This window comes from Talaromyces marneffei, chromosome 6, assembly GCF_009556855.1.
Source record: "Talaromyces marneffei chromosome 6, complete sequence".
Classification (NCBI taxonomy): Eukaryota; Fungi; Ascomycota; class Eurotiomycetes; order Eurotiales; family Trichocomaceae; genus Talaromyces; species Talaromyces marneffei.
Window position 1 is genome coordinate 3,057,620 of NC_072353.1, and position 14,312 is coordinate 3,071,931.

The 14,312-nt window shown below is 45.4% G+C and overlaps 7 protein-coding genes across 7 annotated transcripts; 2 read left to right on the top strand and 5 right to left on the bottom strand.

Moving 5' to 3' along the window:
• Positions 1 to 1,799: 1,799 nt before the first annotated feature.
• EYB26_008602 (uncharacterized protein) lies at positions 1,800 to 3,380 on the top strand (the record flags this gene model as incomplete). Its single annotated transcript, XM_054267853.1, has 5 exons — positions 1,800 to 2,268; positions 2,319 to 2,609; positions 2,665 to 2,728; positions 2,784 to 2,806; positions 2,884 to 3,380. 5 exons carry the CDS (start codon positions 1,800 to 1,802, stop codon positions 3,378 to 3,380), a joined length of 1,344 nt encoding a protein of 447 aa, XP_054123828.1.
• A 323-nt stretch (positions 3,381 to 3,703) lies between these two features.
• Positions 3,704 to 4,376, bottom strand: EYB26_008603 (uncharacterized protein; the record flags this gene model as incomplete). Its single annotated transcript, XM_054267854.1, has 2 exons — positions 3,704 to 4,244; positions 4,300 to 4,376. The coding sequence occupies 2 exons, from the start codon at positions 4,374 to 4,376 to the stop codon at positions 3,704 to 3,706; spliced, it is 618 nt and encodes a 205-aa protein (XP_054123829.1).
• Positions 4,377 to 5,223: 847 nt separating this feature from the next.
• Positions 5,224 to 7,057, bottom strand: EYB26_008604 (uncharacterized protein; the record flags this gene model as incomplete). The annotated part of the gene is made up of 4 exons (XM_054267855.1): positions 5,224 to 5,398; positions 5,463 to 5,574; positions 5,643 to 6,819; positions 6,887 to 7,057. The coding sequence occupies 4 exons, from the start codon at positions 7,055 to 7,057 to the stop codon at positions 5,224 to 5,226; spliced, it is 1,635 nt and encodes a 544-aa protein (XP_054123830.1).
• A 744-nt stretch (positions 7,058 to 7,801) lies between these two features.
• Positions 7,802 to 9,196, bottom strand: EYB26_008605 (uncharacterized protein; the record flags this gene model as incomplete). Its single annotated transcript, XM_054267856.1, has 1 exon — positions 7,802 to 9,196. The coding sequence occupies one exon, from the start codon at positions 9,194 to 9,196 to the stop codon at positions 7,802 to 7,804; it is 1,395 nt and encodes a 464-aa protein (XP_054123831.1).
• Positions 9,197 to 10,100: 904 nt separating this feature from the next.
• EYB26_008606 (uncharacterized protein) lies at positions 10,101 to 10,538 on the top strand (the record flags this gene model as incomplete). Its single annotated transcript, XM_054267857.1, has 1 exon — positions 10,101 to 10,538. One exon carries the CDS (start codon positions 10,101 to 10,103, stop codon positions 10,536 to 10,538), a length of 438 nt encoding a protein of 145 aa, XP_054123832.1.
• Positions 10,539 to 10,719: 181 nt separating this feature from the next.
• Positions 10,720 to 12,549, bottom strand: EYB26_008607 (uncharacterized protein; the record flags this gene model as incomplete). The annotated part of the gene is made up of 1 exon (XM_054267858.1): positions 10,720 to 12,549. The coding sequence occupies one exon, from the start codon at positions 12,547 to 12,549 to the stop codon at positions 10,720 to 10,722; it is 1,830 nt and encodes a 609-aa protein (XP_054123833.1).
• A 569-nt stretch (positions 12,550 to 13,118) lies between these two features.
• Positions 13,119 to 14,169, bottom strand: EYB26_008608 (uncharacterized protein; the record flags this gene model as incomplete). Its single annotated transcript, XM_054267859.1, has 4 exons — positions 13,119 to 13,577; positions 13,632 to 13,709; positions 13,860 to 13,964; positions 14,023 to 14,169. The coding sequence occupies 4 exons, from the start codon at positions 14,167 to 14,169 to the stop codon at positions 13,119 to 13,121; spliced, it is 789 nt and encodes a 262-aa protein (XP_054123834.1).
• Between the last annotated feature and the right edge of the window lie 143 nt (positions 14,170 to 14,312).

The window sequence follows — 14,312 nt, forward strand, 5'->3', positions numbered from 1 at the left end:
CGTAGAAGCGATACGGGAAGCTGGAAGACATGATATGCGTGTCGCGATATCCATTCACGTCTTGAGACTGGTTCACATAATATTTATTGATGGAAGGAAACAAATCGCATTCTTGCCCAGGGAAAAACGTCCAGTTCGATCGCGTCTCAAGAGTCAAAGCTATCTCTGAATGAGCCGAGGATGTTGCCGAATCGGGTAATCCATATCACATGCATGTCTCAACCCTAAAGTCCTCGAATCACTTTAGGCAAGTCAGTATGAGCCCAAACGGATTTAAGAAGGATTACAGGCTTTTGGAGGCGCTCTAAAATGTGCGGACTTCATCAATTCTTTCTAACAGCACCTACGAAGATACATAGAAACGACGGTTTCCTGCAACCGACTGTTGCTCGTGTAGATTTGGGGCAACTTCTTCATGATGATGACATCTGGAAGTCCATAGTCGATGGTAAAGACATCTCTTCTTCTTCGCCATCCTGCAGTATTGACAATCAAAACCCCTTCAATGGGGTATATCATATATAAGAGACACAATAGAGATTTGGACAAAATGAGGTACCTTCCGAAACGCTGGGAAATAGGATTTTTGAATGGATTTACCCTCAACCAGTTGAAAATATTGAATTATTGAACATACTTCATAAGCGAACTTGTTATTGTACTTTTGCATGTAAGTGATTCTCTAAACCTTGGAAGTCCACGATGGAGATCATTTTGAATTTGTTGAGAGATGGGCCTTGGTTAGCTCAGGTTCTGAGAGATATATTCATCTCTCTCGGGCAAACTAGTATTTGTTGGATAGGATATGCCTGCTTACCTAGATGACGTGATCGGGAATGCTTAAATTGCTTACTTCACCCATAAACTCTGGGCTAGTGATTTTAAAGGATCAATTAGCTTGTCCTAAGTTTTCAAAACAACGGGCGTCTTTGGACACAAATGGGGCACCTATGACCGAACCCCACGTTCTCTGCGAGTCGCCGTCCTGTACATGCCAAAGATAATGACAAAGTACCGACAAACTACGATGGGGGCAATACCAGCCATGACTGTCCCGTGAAGCCACTGAAAGTCCATAACGAAACTTTGTTTGAAGGAGTATCGTCATTCTCCACAACATCAGCAGCGCTCCGTGGCCTGAGGCGATGTAACCCTGAAACATGAAGCAATACCTTAAATTTCCCATGAATTAGATTGTGGACTCTGGAGCCAAAAGCTTACTTTTAATCTTAGCTTCAATATGCCGAGTGGCTGATTGTTGTTTTAGGCATAGCATTTCTCGACCCCTTGTCCATGCGGTGGGAACGACACTCCGCAATTTCTGGCAAGCCTACAGAAATTTCAGGTAATGTTTTGATCTTTGGTTCTATTAAGATCGTTGGTATTTCTGTTTCTAGGGTGATTATAGGATGTGCTATTATTTATTCCTTCATGAAATGGTGGAGGTCCAATGCTAGGTTTCTCAATCTCTGATATTTGTTGACTTTCTATATCATAAGGGCAGTATAATATAGGGTCTGACCCATATTTACTGGTCAGTCAATTACTGCCCACCTGTTTTATTCAGTAAAGGAGCATGTGCAAGAGAATACCAAGTGGAGAAAAGACGGGTAAAAGTCCTGGATCAGATTGATTAACCTGAGATGCGATGTCTTCTGACTGATAACGACACTCCCTTATATAAACTGACCATACCCTAATCGAAGAGACCCCCATGAGCCTTGGGATAGTAAGTACTCACAATCAGTGGCTGCATGTCTTCGTAGTTTGGTCACTAGAAAAGCAATCACATAAACACAATGCACATCAAAAGCATCGTGCTCGCACTGAGCTGTGCCTCTGTCGCACTCGGACAACTGGCAGACGCTACAGCCTATCCCATTGGCCCTTTAACTTCATACGATGACAAATGGGCGACAAAGGTTTGTGATATCACGCACTATGGAGCTGTAGCCGATGGCAAGACCGACGCCGGCCCAGCTATTCTTGCCGCTTTTGAGGCATGCGCTTCTGGTGGTGTAGTTAATATTCCACTAGGAACATTTGCTATGGCTACCTGGGTCACATTGAAGGGCGGAAACGCATGGGCCATTAACTTGGATGGTATACTTGTGCGAACTGGCACTGCTGGAGGAAACATGATTTATATTGTGCATAGCACTGATTTTGAGATCTACTCTTCCCGTGGCGTGGGTGCGATCCAAGGCTACGGGTACCAATTCCACAAGCAAGGACAATATGGTCCGCGTCTCTTGCGTCTTTACGATGGTACGTAGGCAGGATCATTTGGCAGACATTCTGTGGCTAATGGATCTTAGTTACAAATTTTGCGATTCATGATATTGCTTTTGTTGACTCCCCTGCTTTCCATTTGACCCTCGACACTTGCAACCAGGGAGAGGTATACAACATGATTATCAGGGGTGGTAACAAGGGTGGTCTTGATGGTATTGACTTGTGGGGATTCGACATCTGGGTGCATGATGTGGAAGTCACCAACAAGGATGAATGCGTTACCGTTAAAAACCCATCCAATCATATTCAAGTTGAAAACATTTACTGCAATTGGTCTGGAGGTTGTGGTATGGGTTCATTAGGCAATGACACCAGTAAGTCGGGCTCAACGTTAAGAAATGCTAGGAATAACTAACAGCCTTCTTCGAGACATCTCGAAAATTCTCTACAACAATATTTACACTGTGAATTCCAATCAGATGTTTATGTTCAAGTAAGTCTTACCTTGAATCTTTCCATATGAATAACAAGTCTAATTCTCATACTAGGAGCAATGGTGGATCGGGGGAAGGTGAGCATGGTCGTATTACTCTTGGTTTCAAGTAAAGTGTAAAAGTGAATCACTAACCTGGCTTGAAATCCACATAGTAACGGATGTCACACTCCAAAACTTTATCGGACACGAAAATGCATATTCACTTTACCTTAATGCATACTGGTCCGGCTTGGCTAGTCAAGGAGGAAGCGGCATTCTCTATAATTCCATCACGTTTAACAACTGGAAAGGAACATGTGCAAATGGGGCTCAACGACCTCCACTATACGTCTGGTGCCCTTCGACAAACGCTTGTACCAACATTATCATCGAGGATTTTAACATGTGGACCGAATCCGGTAGCACCGAGTATTACAAGTGTGCCAATGCTTGGGGCTCGGGTTATTGTCTTCATGCAGGGACACAACACACCCAGTATGGAACTGTGACCTCTACAGTCACATCCGCACCTTCAGGATATGCAGCAACAACGATGCCAGGGAAGATCACCGCCGGCTTGGGAATTACCACACCAATTGCTATTCCGACCGTTCCTAACTCCTTTTACCCAGGTGCTACACCAGCCACGCCCCGAGTTTATGCCGGCTAGACTGGGGGATTGTGACAATGAGTGTCTCGGTTATAATTTTCAATCCCCGGTTCATCTGTATTCATGTTATGGGCCGAATATTTGATAGCCAATGGAAGTTTTATGGTATTACCAATCAAAACCGTCACATTTAAGTTAATATTATACAAACAGATAGTCATGACACTTAGTGGATGAATCCTGAAATCAGCTTATACGGTTGCGTTGCCAGGAATGACGTAGTGAAACCCCCTTTGACATTGCAAGGGCATACAGCTATCTACTTCACAGGCAGGAAATAAGATGGTGAATGGCCAATTAGGAACTTGTTCTCTCTTCAAGCTTCAGAGCAGGAACAATAAAGCCGACGCAGCTAGTAGTAATATGCCTCTCAGATTGGTTGTTACTGTTCTTGCCACCCCTCCTGTTGATGGAGTCGGACTTGGCGGTTGTATAGAGGTTGCCGACATTATGGAGGGTGTAGACCCCGGCGTCGTCGGTGATGACTGCGTCGCAATAGCACTTGATGGAAGGCTAACATCCACACTGCTTGCAGTGCCTGTTGATGCCTCAGCAACGAAAGAGCTGATAATCGATGAATATGCGGATTGCTCCTGAAGAATTTCGCTGATGTATGAGGTGGGAACAGCTGTGAGCCATGCAGGAAGCGAGTTGAGATTTATTCCATCGTAACCTGAGCAGGATAAAGATGCAGACACAGATGATGGAAAAGAATCCATCGCTGAGGAGAATACAGCATTCGCCAGCGAATACGTGGGGTTTTGATTAAAACTATTATAGGCAGACAGCAAAGCTTGATTCAATTCGCCTGATTTTGATGCATCAAGCTGACTAGTTTCGTCTTGTAGAGGACACGACGAGTTCCTGGATAGTATCAGCATTGCTTTCCTTTCACCTAGGGGCTCAGGAACACGCCTACCCAACGGACTGTGTTTGTGCGCTTGCCATGACAGCAACAAACAGTAGCTGTAGTAGTATCCAGATTCGATTTTCCATGATGATATGCGTAGTATCTTTTGAGAGTCAAAGGGTTATTCGGTTCAAAAAGGATAAGAAGATTAACAAGACATCATGACGGATGATCTCCAATAGATATATTTTCCAATAGGGGCTATTGTGGATGATGCAAAATACCTACATGTGTAGCTTACAATATGTGACCAGTTATGCACCACGCATAGACTAATCATTGACAACCCAACGCCATATCATCTAGTTGAATGGTTGATTGGCCATGGGTGCTGAACTGCTAGGCTAAGGGCATAAGGCCCGACTAGCGTGTTTACGAGGCTTAGACTCGACATGGGTTGTGTGGCATGGTTACATTCAGCGCGTTCTGAGTACATGAAATCAGGTATTTCCAAGAATTCAAGAGCGATCTGCGCAGTACTCCCTTACCATCCAAAGTTCGGAAACTGTAATTTTAAAGCCTAATTAAAGCTTTGCAAATCTACGTACACCACCCCCGAATGGCATTTGGTTAAGTAAAGTTCCTGCGGCACTGTCGGTGGTCAGTACACTATTAGGTAGGCTGAGGTAGATTGGCGAGTCAGTGCTGGTTATCAGCGTTTTCTTTGTTGATTTTCTGGAAAAAAAAATGTTGCGACAATCTCTATCTTTCAGTTTAGTGAATAATGGGTAAAATCAATACTCCATTTATGAGCTAATTGTACTCGAGTGTTCATCGTCTGGTTTTTCTCACGTAAGGAAGCATCCAGTCAGTGGCAAAAAGTCGTTACCAGTGATATTCTAGATCTTGATGGGACTAGATGGATGTACTCTGTAGACGTGCGCCCTGGTTCATTGCGTATTAATCTGGTATATGGATTGAAAAGCAAGAGCTTCACCATAGAAAATTCCATCGCTCCCACCACCTTACCTTAACAATAGGTACGTTCTCGGGATCATTTCGTGCCTCCTCTAGAGCCTGGGCGATGGGAATATCTCTCAAAGAGACATACTTCGTTCGTCGAAGGAACTTGTAGACCCCAAAAGCCACGAGCACCAACGGGATGTCTCTGTATTTGGGCATGCTTAATACCAGCACGGCGAGATGCTCAGATGTTGAAAAAAATAACTTACAGGTAGCTTGATACAAAACTGGAGGGATCCCAGTTTCCCGATGTAAAGACAGTGAAACCCCCCGTCAAGAGAATGATAACACATGATACAAGTGCAAACCACGATCCATAGGCTAGGAATAGCGTCAGTTGACTGCTGTACAATACCAATTAAAGCACTCAGCAATTTTCAGTGACTTACGTGTCCATGAGTTGTGCCATGGTAAGACATGGAGGGGATAACCCTGTATTTTCAGGGCTTGAATCAGGCGTATGTGGTTCAACGAGATGGTAATCCAGCAGACCAAAACACCAGCAGCTGTCAAATCAAGCAACCAGTAAAAGACATTAAGAGCATCATTAGATACACACATGTAACCCAGGAAAGAGAAGGCAATTTGCGCAGCCACGCACATATATGGAATTCCATACAGCGTTGTCCACAGAAAGAATTTTGGCGCATGGCCCTTTACGGCAAGTCCGTATAGTGTACGTGTTCCCGCGAGAATTGCTTGATTTGATGATGACCATGCAGATGTCAAAACCACGGCGTTGACGATGGATGGTATCGCCTTGATGCCAGCGTCGCTAGCGGCAATTACGAAAGGACTCTGGGCAGCGGTCCCGGAGTCATTACTGAGTCGCTCGTCATCACTGGATACAAGCATTCCAACGATCAGGATAGCAAGCACATAGAAGATAGTAATCCGAGCAAATACACGTTTGCAGGCCTTGGGAATATTGTGGCGTGGATTCTTGGTCTCTGCTGCCGCCATGGCGAGGGATTCAACGCCCGCAAAGGAATAAACGGCGTTGGACATGACGGCCCAGAAGCCTAGAAACTGACCCCATGAGCCTTCCGCAATATACTCGACAAACGGACCTGGTGCATTCCAGTACTGAAAGCCCAGTCTTGGTTTCCCGGGGACACCGCCCAGGTCAATAACGAGGCCCATGATGACGATGCCAATCACAAGTAAGATTTTGAGTACAGCGAAGAAAAATTCAACCTCGCCGTATACACCAATGAAAATCACTGCTACCAGGGTCGATAGTACAATGAAGATGGTCACCCATACTGCTGGATTGATGTTGTCGTTCCAGTACTGGATGAGTACAACAGCCGCTGAAATCTCGCTGGGAACGGACAGGAAATTTCCATAAACCACATTCCATCCGATAGCAAAACACAAAGCCGGGTCCACGAGAATCTCAGAATGGCGCACAAACGATCCAGTGACAGGAAAGAGGGCAGTGACTTCTCCCAAGGCAAACTGAACCGCGCAGACGATAGCACCGACTAACATATAGCCCAAAAGCGCCCCCAATGGTCCTGCCGTGGAGATGGACTTGCCTAGCCCAAGAAAAAGACCTGTTCCCTGGATGCATATGTATCATTAGAACGCGACAATCACAAAAATGATCGAAATAGAGATAACTACTTACGATAGCGCCGGCAATTGCAATCATCTGCACGTGTCTCTGTTTTAGACCTCGCACCAGATCTTCACGTTCATGCTTGTCGACAAACCACCCATCTTCATTGTCAACATGTCGTGATGGCACCGCCGATGTGTCTGTATGTATTGCATCCTTGACATCGTCGAACTCCGCCATCCTGGCGGTTTTCCGATGTATTTAAACTATGCAAATAACAGAAAGTTTGTGTTGCCGAGTAAGAGAAAAATAGAGAATGTTTGTTGATTGTCTAGTGAGATAAGAGGTGGATTAATACGGAGAAAGGTTACATCCTCTCCTCTTTCGACCCAATAACAACTAAAAATCACGCCATCATTCATCCCGCTTGTAGTTTCTCGATACAGTTTAATGTGTTGTGTTCAAACATGTTCTTCGATCATTAATCTAATTCATCTTTGCTTTTCTATGCTTAAACTCTGATATATTGAAGAGCCAATACAAGACGCAACAGTGACCCTGGTATCATGAAGCTATCCACAAAACTCAGCCACAAGTGAACTAATCATCCTCTCCGTCTTACGAATGCTCTCCACATCCATCCATTCCTCGTCACTAGGAAGCCCATCACCTGTTGGCCCAAAGACAACTGTTGGTATCCCATTTGCATCCAGTGGCGTCGTATCACACCGGAATCGGAGTCCGATAGGCTTCACAGATTGCTCACAGGCGTTTCCGGCTGCTTTTGCGGCCAAACGCTCAAAAGGGTGCCCAGAGTCAAGCTTCAAGGCCGACCGAGAAAAAAGTACGCAAGGCCTTTTGAATCTAAACTGCGGTTGATTTTCTGCAATTTTCGCCAACAAGCTCTCTATTTCTCTGGTAATAGATTGCGCATTTTGACCAGGCACAGTGTGAAGCTCAATTTGAAGACTGCAAGATCACGGCTTAATGGGTGAGAAGGATAATTTGATAAGCTGACAGTATCTGTATGGCTGTTAAGCATGAAGTTTGAGCCTTGTATCCTCCCTGGAACAATCCCGATGATGGAAGGACGACTAAATATTGATTCAAGCGGCAGCTCTCAATATCTCTGTGCTGCAGCCATGCTTCGATAAAATCTACTATATAAGTTTCCCGAGTCCTTTGAGTCGATGCCAGAGTGAGATTGGTAGATTGAATTCGGGTCAATAAGCGAGTCAATTCTACCGGATCATCTGTTGAAACATCAAGAGGAGTATCATACGGACGATCGCCCTCAGTATTCAGAAGAACAATCACTGTGTCAGGATGAAGGCCTAGGTGCGCCCGGTCATATATCGTAAGACGCCGTAATGCTGCGACGCTAGAGGCACCACAGGGGCCGGATGATATCTTCTGTGTTCTGAGATATTGCACTGCCTGATGAGCCTCGAAATCCGATACTGTCAAACTGGCGTCAACAAGGTGGCATAAGTCTTGCCATGCTCCATGCGACACCGTTCCACAATTCATTCCCGTCATAATAGTGTGAGCGGTTGATATTTTAGCTGGGTTCTTTCTCTGCAGGCTTCTGTAGAAGCAAGCTGCCGTATCTGGCTCTACGGTGACGACCCTTGTCGTTTCTGGCATACCCAGTGTCTTGTAATGCTGCACAACGGCATGAGCAAGTGATCCAACGCCCACTGGGGTCACAATAACATCTACTTGCAGTCCTCGAAGTTGTAATTCATCGTCGACTTCCCTGAAGATTGTGGAGTAGCCTTGTGTGATGGAGGAGGGTATGTCTTCATACCCTGGAAAAGACGTGTCTTGAATGAGAAGTCCATTTGTGGTAATCTCAGCTGCTTTGGTAGCTGCTTGTACTGCACCATCGTAATCACCGTCATATGTGATTACTTGGGCTCCTTCCCCAGATATAAGTTGCTTCGCATGGTCCTCTAAATCGGATGGAACATAAATGGATGTGATTAGTGATAGTAGACGACCCATACGTGCCACTGCTCGTCCATGGTTACCATCGGTAGCAGCAAAAAGCTTCACGTTGCAGCTCGTCGCTTCTTTCAATAGGTGGTCCAGACTCGAATCTTGAGGGAGGCCTAAAAGTGAGCATATCGCTGTGAATGTACCCCATGACGCTCCCAGTATCTTGAACGAAGGAAGACCAAATCGATCACTCTCGTCTTTCATGAATACATTCCTCACATTAAGCTCCATAGCTAGTTCAGGTAGGTCTATTAGTCTGGTTTTTGAGTAGCCTGGAAGCCCACGGTGAAAGTATATCAATTTGTCCAGGTCTAGACGAGTTGGTCTCCTCGAAACAGTAGTCTCCTGGAACAGTACAGGTTTTCGATAGGCCGACATTTTTGCATGAGCAATCAAAGTCCGTTTGTTACAAGTAATTTCCAATGGTTGTTCTAAATATTCTGTATCAAGGGACTGCTTGTAGTCAGAGGGCGCAGGATCCTTATCGTGATTACCCTAACCCCCAAGGTGGGGAAATTGTTGGAATCTGTCAGATAATCCGGATATCCAGAGGCAGTCAAATGAGGCAGTCAATCAGAAGCTCTACTTTATAGCCCCCAATTTTACCCCTCATGATAGGTCACAAATGATGTCAACCCTACATGCCGGATTCGATAAAACCAGCTCACCAGATGTCTATAAAAACCCGGCTTTGGAACCTGATGTATTCAGACAGACAGAGAGAACACAATACACACAATCTTGCTAGTCACTTCTTCTTTTCTTATCCTTGTAAGATACATTCAGGATTGGCCTGGAGTAAACCCGCCAATCCAACAGAATCCACGTATATGCTAGTAAACGGGTAACATAGGTTCCCATACAAAATTGATATGTGAGTCGATGTGTCCTTGTTGTTGACTATGTTGGGCCCCCACGTCGCCCTTTTTTTACTCGTTCTTTCCCCTTTATCGTGGGTATTTGCCAAGATGCTAATATACATTTTACAGCCTCTTATTGGCTGAAAGTCCTGACCGTTTTGAGATTAGCCTCGGTCATATTAGCAGGCTTCCAACAGAAATCACCGGAGTGGACAATAAATACGTGAAGTTAAAAAATGAGTCATAGAGTGAGATTGCCTTTTTTTTTATTGTTCCATATGATCCTTTCGCAGACCACGGGTAGTATATCATCGCCACGCTTCGGCTGACCCTTGGAGATCATTGTCACGCTTGGAAGGCGAAAATTTCAGTAGATCACGTCGAGAATCCTCAATCTAGACCACGTTTAAACCTTCTTCCAAATGTCTTTAGAGACAAAAAAGCAATTCTATGGCACCGACTCGCCGTGGGAGCTTAGCATCGGACATTATCGAGCAGTTCGCCATGGCCAATTGATTTACGTTTCTGGTTCTACCGCAACCGACCCCAACTCAGCACCGGACGCACCGCAAATTCTCTTCCCCGGCGATGCCCGACAGCAGGCACGCTATACCTTCGAACAGATCATAAAGTTCATTCAAGAATTGGGCGGCCGAGGTGCAGAGAGCATTGTGCGAACTAAAATGTACGTGCAGCGACAGGAAGATTGTTCCCCAGTGGCCGGAGCTTTCAAGGACATTCTAGGCAGACAGAATGGGGGTGACATTGGTACGGCTGCAACGATGGTGATAGTCGGCGGCTTTTGTGATCCGAACATGCTTGTCGAGATTGAATGTGACGCAGTTGCGGATGCTGAATGACGAATGTGTGCACCAGAAGCTTTCGGGGTTTGACCAATTGCATTGAAGCTCTCAAAGATTGTCCATGGAGCATTTAGATGTAACCTGCTCCGGATTTTGAGCGGGCTCGCTCTCAATGGTACTTGTGAAGCCATTGCCTAATACGTAATGTAAAGTACTTCCACACAACTACTCGCGTAATTCAATCAACCAGATAGTCTTTGAACCAGTCGTCTGACATGATTTGCATGTCCGCTGGATTACCAGACCTATCAGTGGGCAATGTAGCGCGCTTTAAGAAACGCATTGTAGCTAGGTCAAATCCCCAGTCTCCAATCCACTCCTTCATTTGTGAGCCTTGCTTGAAATGACGCACCAAATGATCCACACGCTCGTTCCATGTGACAAATGTTTCGGCACAAAATCCACACCGACTATTCAGTGTTTTGCGGCGACTACGATGTAGGTCCAGACATTGACCGGACCACTTATGGCAGCCGTGAAATTTCTTCAGGTGTTGTAACAAGTGGTCTTTGCGAGCGAAGGTCCTCTCCCCAAGTGGTCTCTCCGCACACGATTCAAAATCATGGGACGCGATATGTTCTTGCGAGGGAAGATTAATCCCACAGTAGGTACATTGCTGGTGGATAGAATCGAAGTTCCAAATAGTCGAGTCTTGTGGCTGACAAACCCACATATCAAGCTGGACATGAATTGAAATCTCATGCCGACACCAGTCAGATTTCCTTTTGAAAGAGCTTGTGCAGAATGTACATTGATACCGCATCGAACTAGTATCGCTTGAAAGTTTGGAGGTTGGTGGTCCAATGTTAGGTACGGAGCCTAAGCCTTGTTCCAGCAATTGGCTGTCGGTGGACGGAAATGTATCGAAAGATGAGATAGACTCGGACGAATCTGAATATGCGGTAGATGATGCGAACGTAGAAGTAGAACGACTATCATACGAGTTGTGCAGTTTTAGTTGATCAGTGTCTAAATCGCTGGATGGGATAGAAGAGGAGTGCGGTTGTAAGTTTGCAGCCTGCTTGACAAGATCCAGGGGCGCGTGACCATCTTCCGGAGGTGAATTGCGCCATCTTTGGAAAGGGCTCATGTGAGAAAGGATCGGCTTGGGCATGGGTGAGCCCGATCGAGTTATGGTGGACTTTTGGCTCTTATTGAGAACTTTTTGCCGTCTCCTCGCATTAATAAACCAGTTCTGTATTTGCATCCTGGAAAGACCTGTCTCATGCGCCAATTCTTGTTTATCCTCCTCGGATGGATAGGGATGCTCTGAATGGGCGAAGAACCATTGTCGCAAGGGCTTTGTCTGGCCTCTCATGCGAGAACTTGTTCTTTTAGGAAGTAAGAAGCTTTGTTCGACCGGTTGCTGGTTCTGCCACGCATCTTCTGATTTTTCCACCAGATTCGAAAAGCCCTGCGTCAATCCATCGTTAGGCACATTTGTCTCGGTTATGCCATGAAGCCCGCCAACAACAGGGTGATCAGTTTCGAAATCACAGGGATGTCTTTTTGTTTTTGCTGCTAAGCTGCAACTTCTAAACAAGGCAACGCAGCTTGAACAAGCGGCTATTGGGTTGGGGTTTGCTTTCGTAGTACGAATGATTAGACACTGTAAGCGATGCGTTCGACAGTACTGGCATGGCATGGGAGGCCGATAGGAGTTTGTTCGTGGATCATGAGTATGATTATAAAGAACTTCATTAATCTCCTCAAATGCATCTCTTTGGTTGTCAAAGAGGCCATGATGAGCGACTGGCCGTGGTGAATTCAAAACAGAACCAGGAGCGTCCACTGACGGTTGTGCGCTAAAAGCCCCAGGCATTCTTGCCTGTACGAAGGGCACATGACTGACGGGCACCATTTCATAATCTAACTCGGTATATGTCGGAGGCCATCTATTGATACCATCGCTCTGTGGAGCAACCGTATCATCACACGATGCCGAAAGACTGTGTGTCCAGTCGAATGTTTCTAGGTCGAAAAAAGGGAACAAATCCTCCGATGACATTTTACCAAATTAGTGCCAAAAGAGATGGTTCTGCAAGTTCTATGAGGCAGGAAGTGTCTATCGTGATAATGGTGAGTCGAGCACGAAAGGAAGGATGATCGAGAAGAAGATTCACAAGCCAGTTGCGCTGTCACGCTAAGCCCAATAGGGAAAGTGCAGCACGCTCGAGAATCTGAGATCCACAACATGACGCTAAATTGTATTAGGACTAGCGTTTTATCGCGTTGCTTAGCCCTAGGTGGCTGAAATAGGAAAGACACGATGAAGTTACAATTTGAGCAATTTGTTGAGAGTCAAACACTGGATGGATTGCTCTGTGTCTTTGGTGAAAAGGCTGTGGTAACAGATTGCGTACTTTGATGGGGTTTTCTTAGATTCTGCCACACACCACCATACGCAACATAACTACAACAAATCAGAGACAAAGTATATAATTGGCAGCAACTACTTCATTAGTCTTCATTATGACTAGCACACCGAGATACAGGTGCATACAAGGGGAAATAAAGACTTCCTCCTCCTCGTCTACTTAATATTGATGGTCTTGCCAATATTATACTCATTTGCAATCAATCGTTCCAGTTTTCGTGCAGGGTTGCAATGTCAATTTTTCCAACTTCTTTGAGGTAACTTGTGAGAGCCGTATTGCCGCCGGTTCTCTCACGCTCGGTCCACCCATTGCCAAAGTACTCAAACCTATTCCTCGTCCCCTCTTCTGATCTCTCAAAGACAAAGTCCTCCCAGCGTGGCTCCCGACTTATGTCAAATCTGTGGTGACCCGTGCCAGGCCACGACACCAAAGGTCGGGATTTGCCAAATCCACTTTTCCACCAACCATCGCACTCGTCTCCAATCACTTTATTGTCAAAATATCCGGTAATTATCTCATTGAAGTCCGCCGTCGCCTCTTGAGATGGGTAGATAGCCCGGTAGCCCTGGCTCTGAACCTTACGGATGATCTTGGAGATATACGTCGCAGATATCTCCGTTTGAAGAGGGAATGTTCCTCCCTGACCGTTAGTATTTGCCTTTGGTCCTGTCAGTCTTATCACCATATTTTGCAAGTACTTGTTTTGACTCACCTGAACGACTGCAAAGTAATTCGGGATATTGGGAGCCATGACACCAAAGTTAGACAAAATCATAGTATAGGTCGAAAACTAGATTCAAGCAAAGGTTTCTTACGGTAACTGTGAGAGGGTATGTCACACCTGATGCCAGGATAGCGGTTTTGCGCCCAAGTCCCACCCTGTGGTATCGTTAGACCTAGCTGTTAGGTTTAGTGAAGGTCAATCAGAATTGGTACGTACGACGGCATCTTGCTTCTCAAAGATCTTGTAAGCTAGATTCGCGACTTTGCGAGGAATTAGTATAGATGCAGCGATACCAGCAATACCTGCACCAACAATGATAACCTAGTCCCCAGTAAGTCAACGTAATCTGTTATATCTAGATTTATAGCTACCATCTTACCTTAACTGGAGGAACTGGGTCGAAAGGTCGATCTCTCGGTATCCATAGTTTTTCTGATGGTTCCTTCACTGTATAATTTCTCTCGGCAACGGATGGCAGTGATATCGTTTTTTGTATGTGTATTAATCTTTCGAGAGCTCGCGCCATCGTTTCGATCCTACCTCGATTCAAATAGGTTGTTGTACTTCTATTTCCCCGCTGTTGAGTGTGACAGGTCTCGTCTGTAGTTGTGTGCTTTGAAAGAAAATGAAATTTCAAATGGCATTTTAAGCAAGGAAAAGAAGACAGGT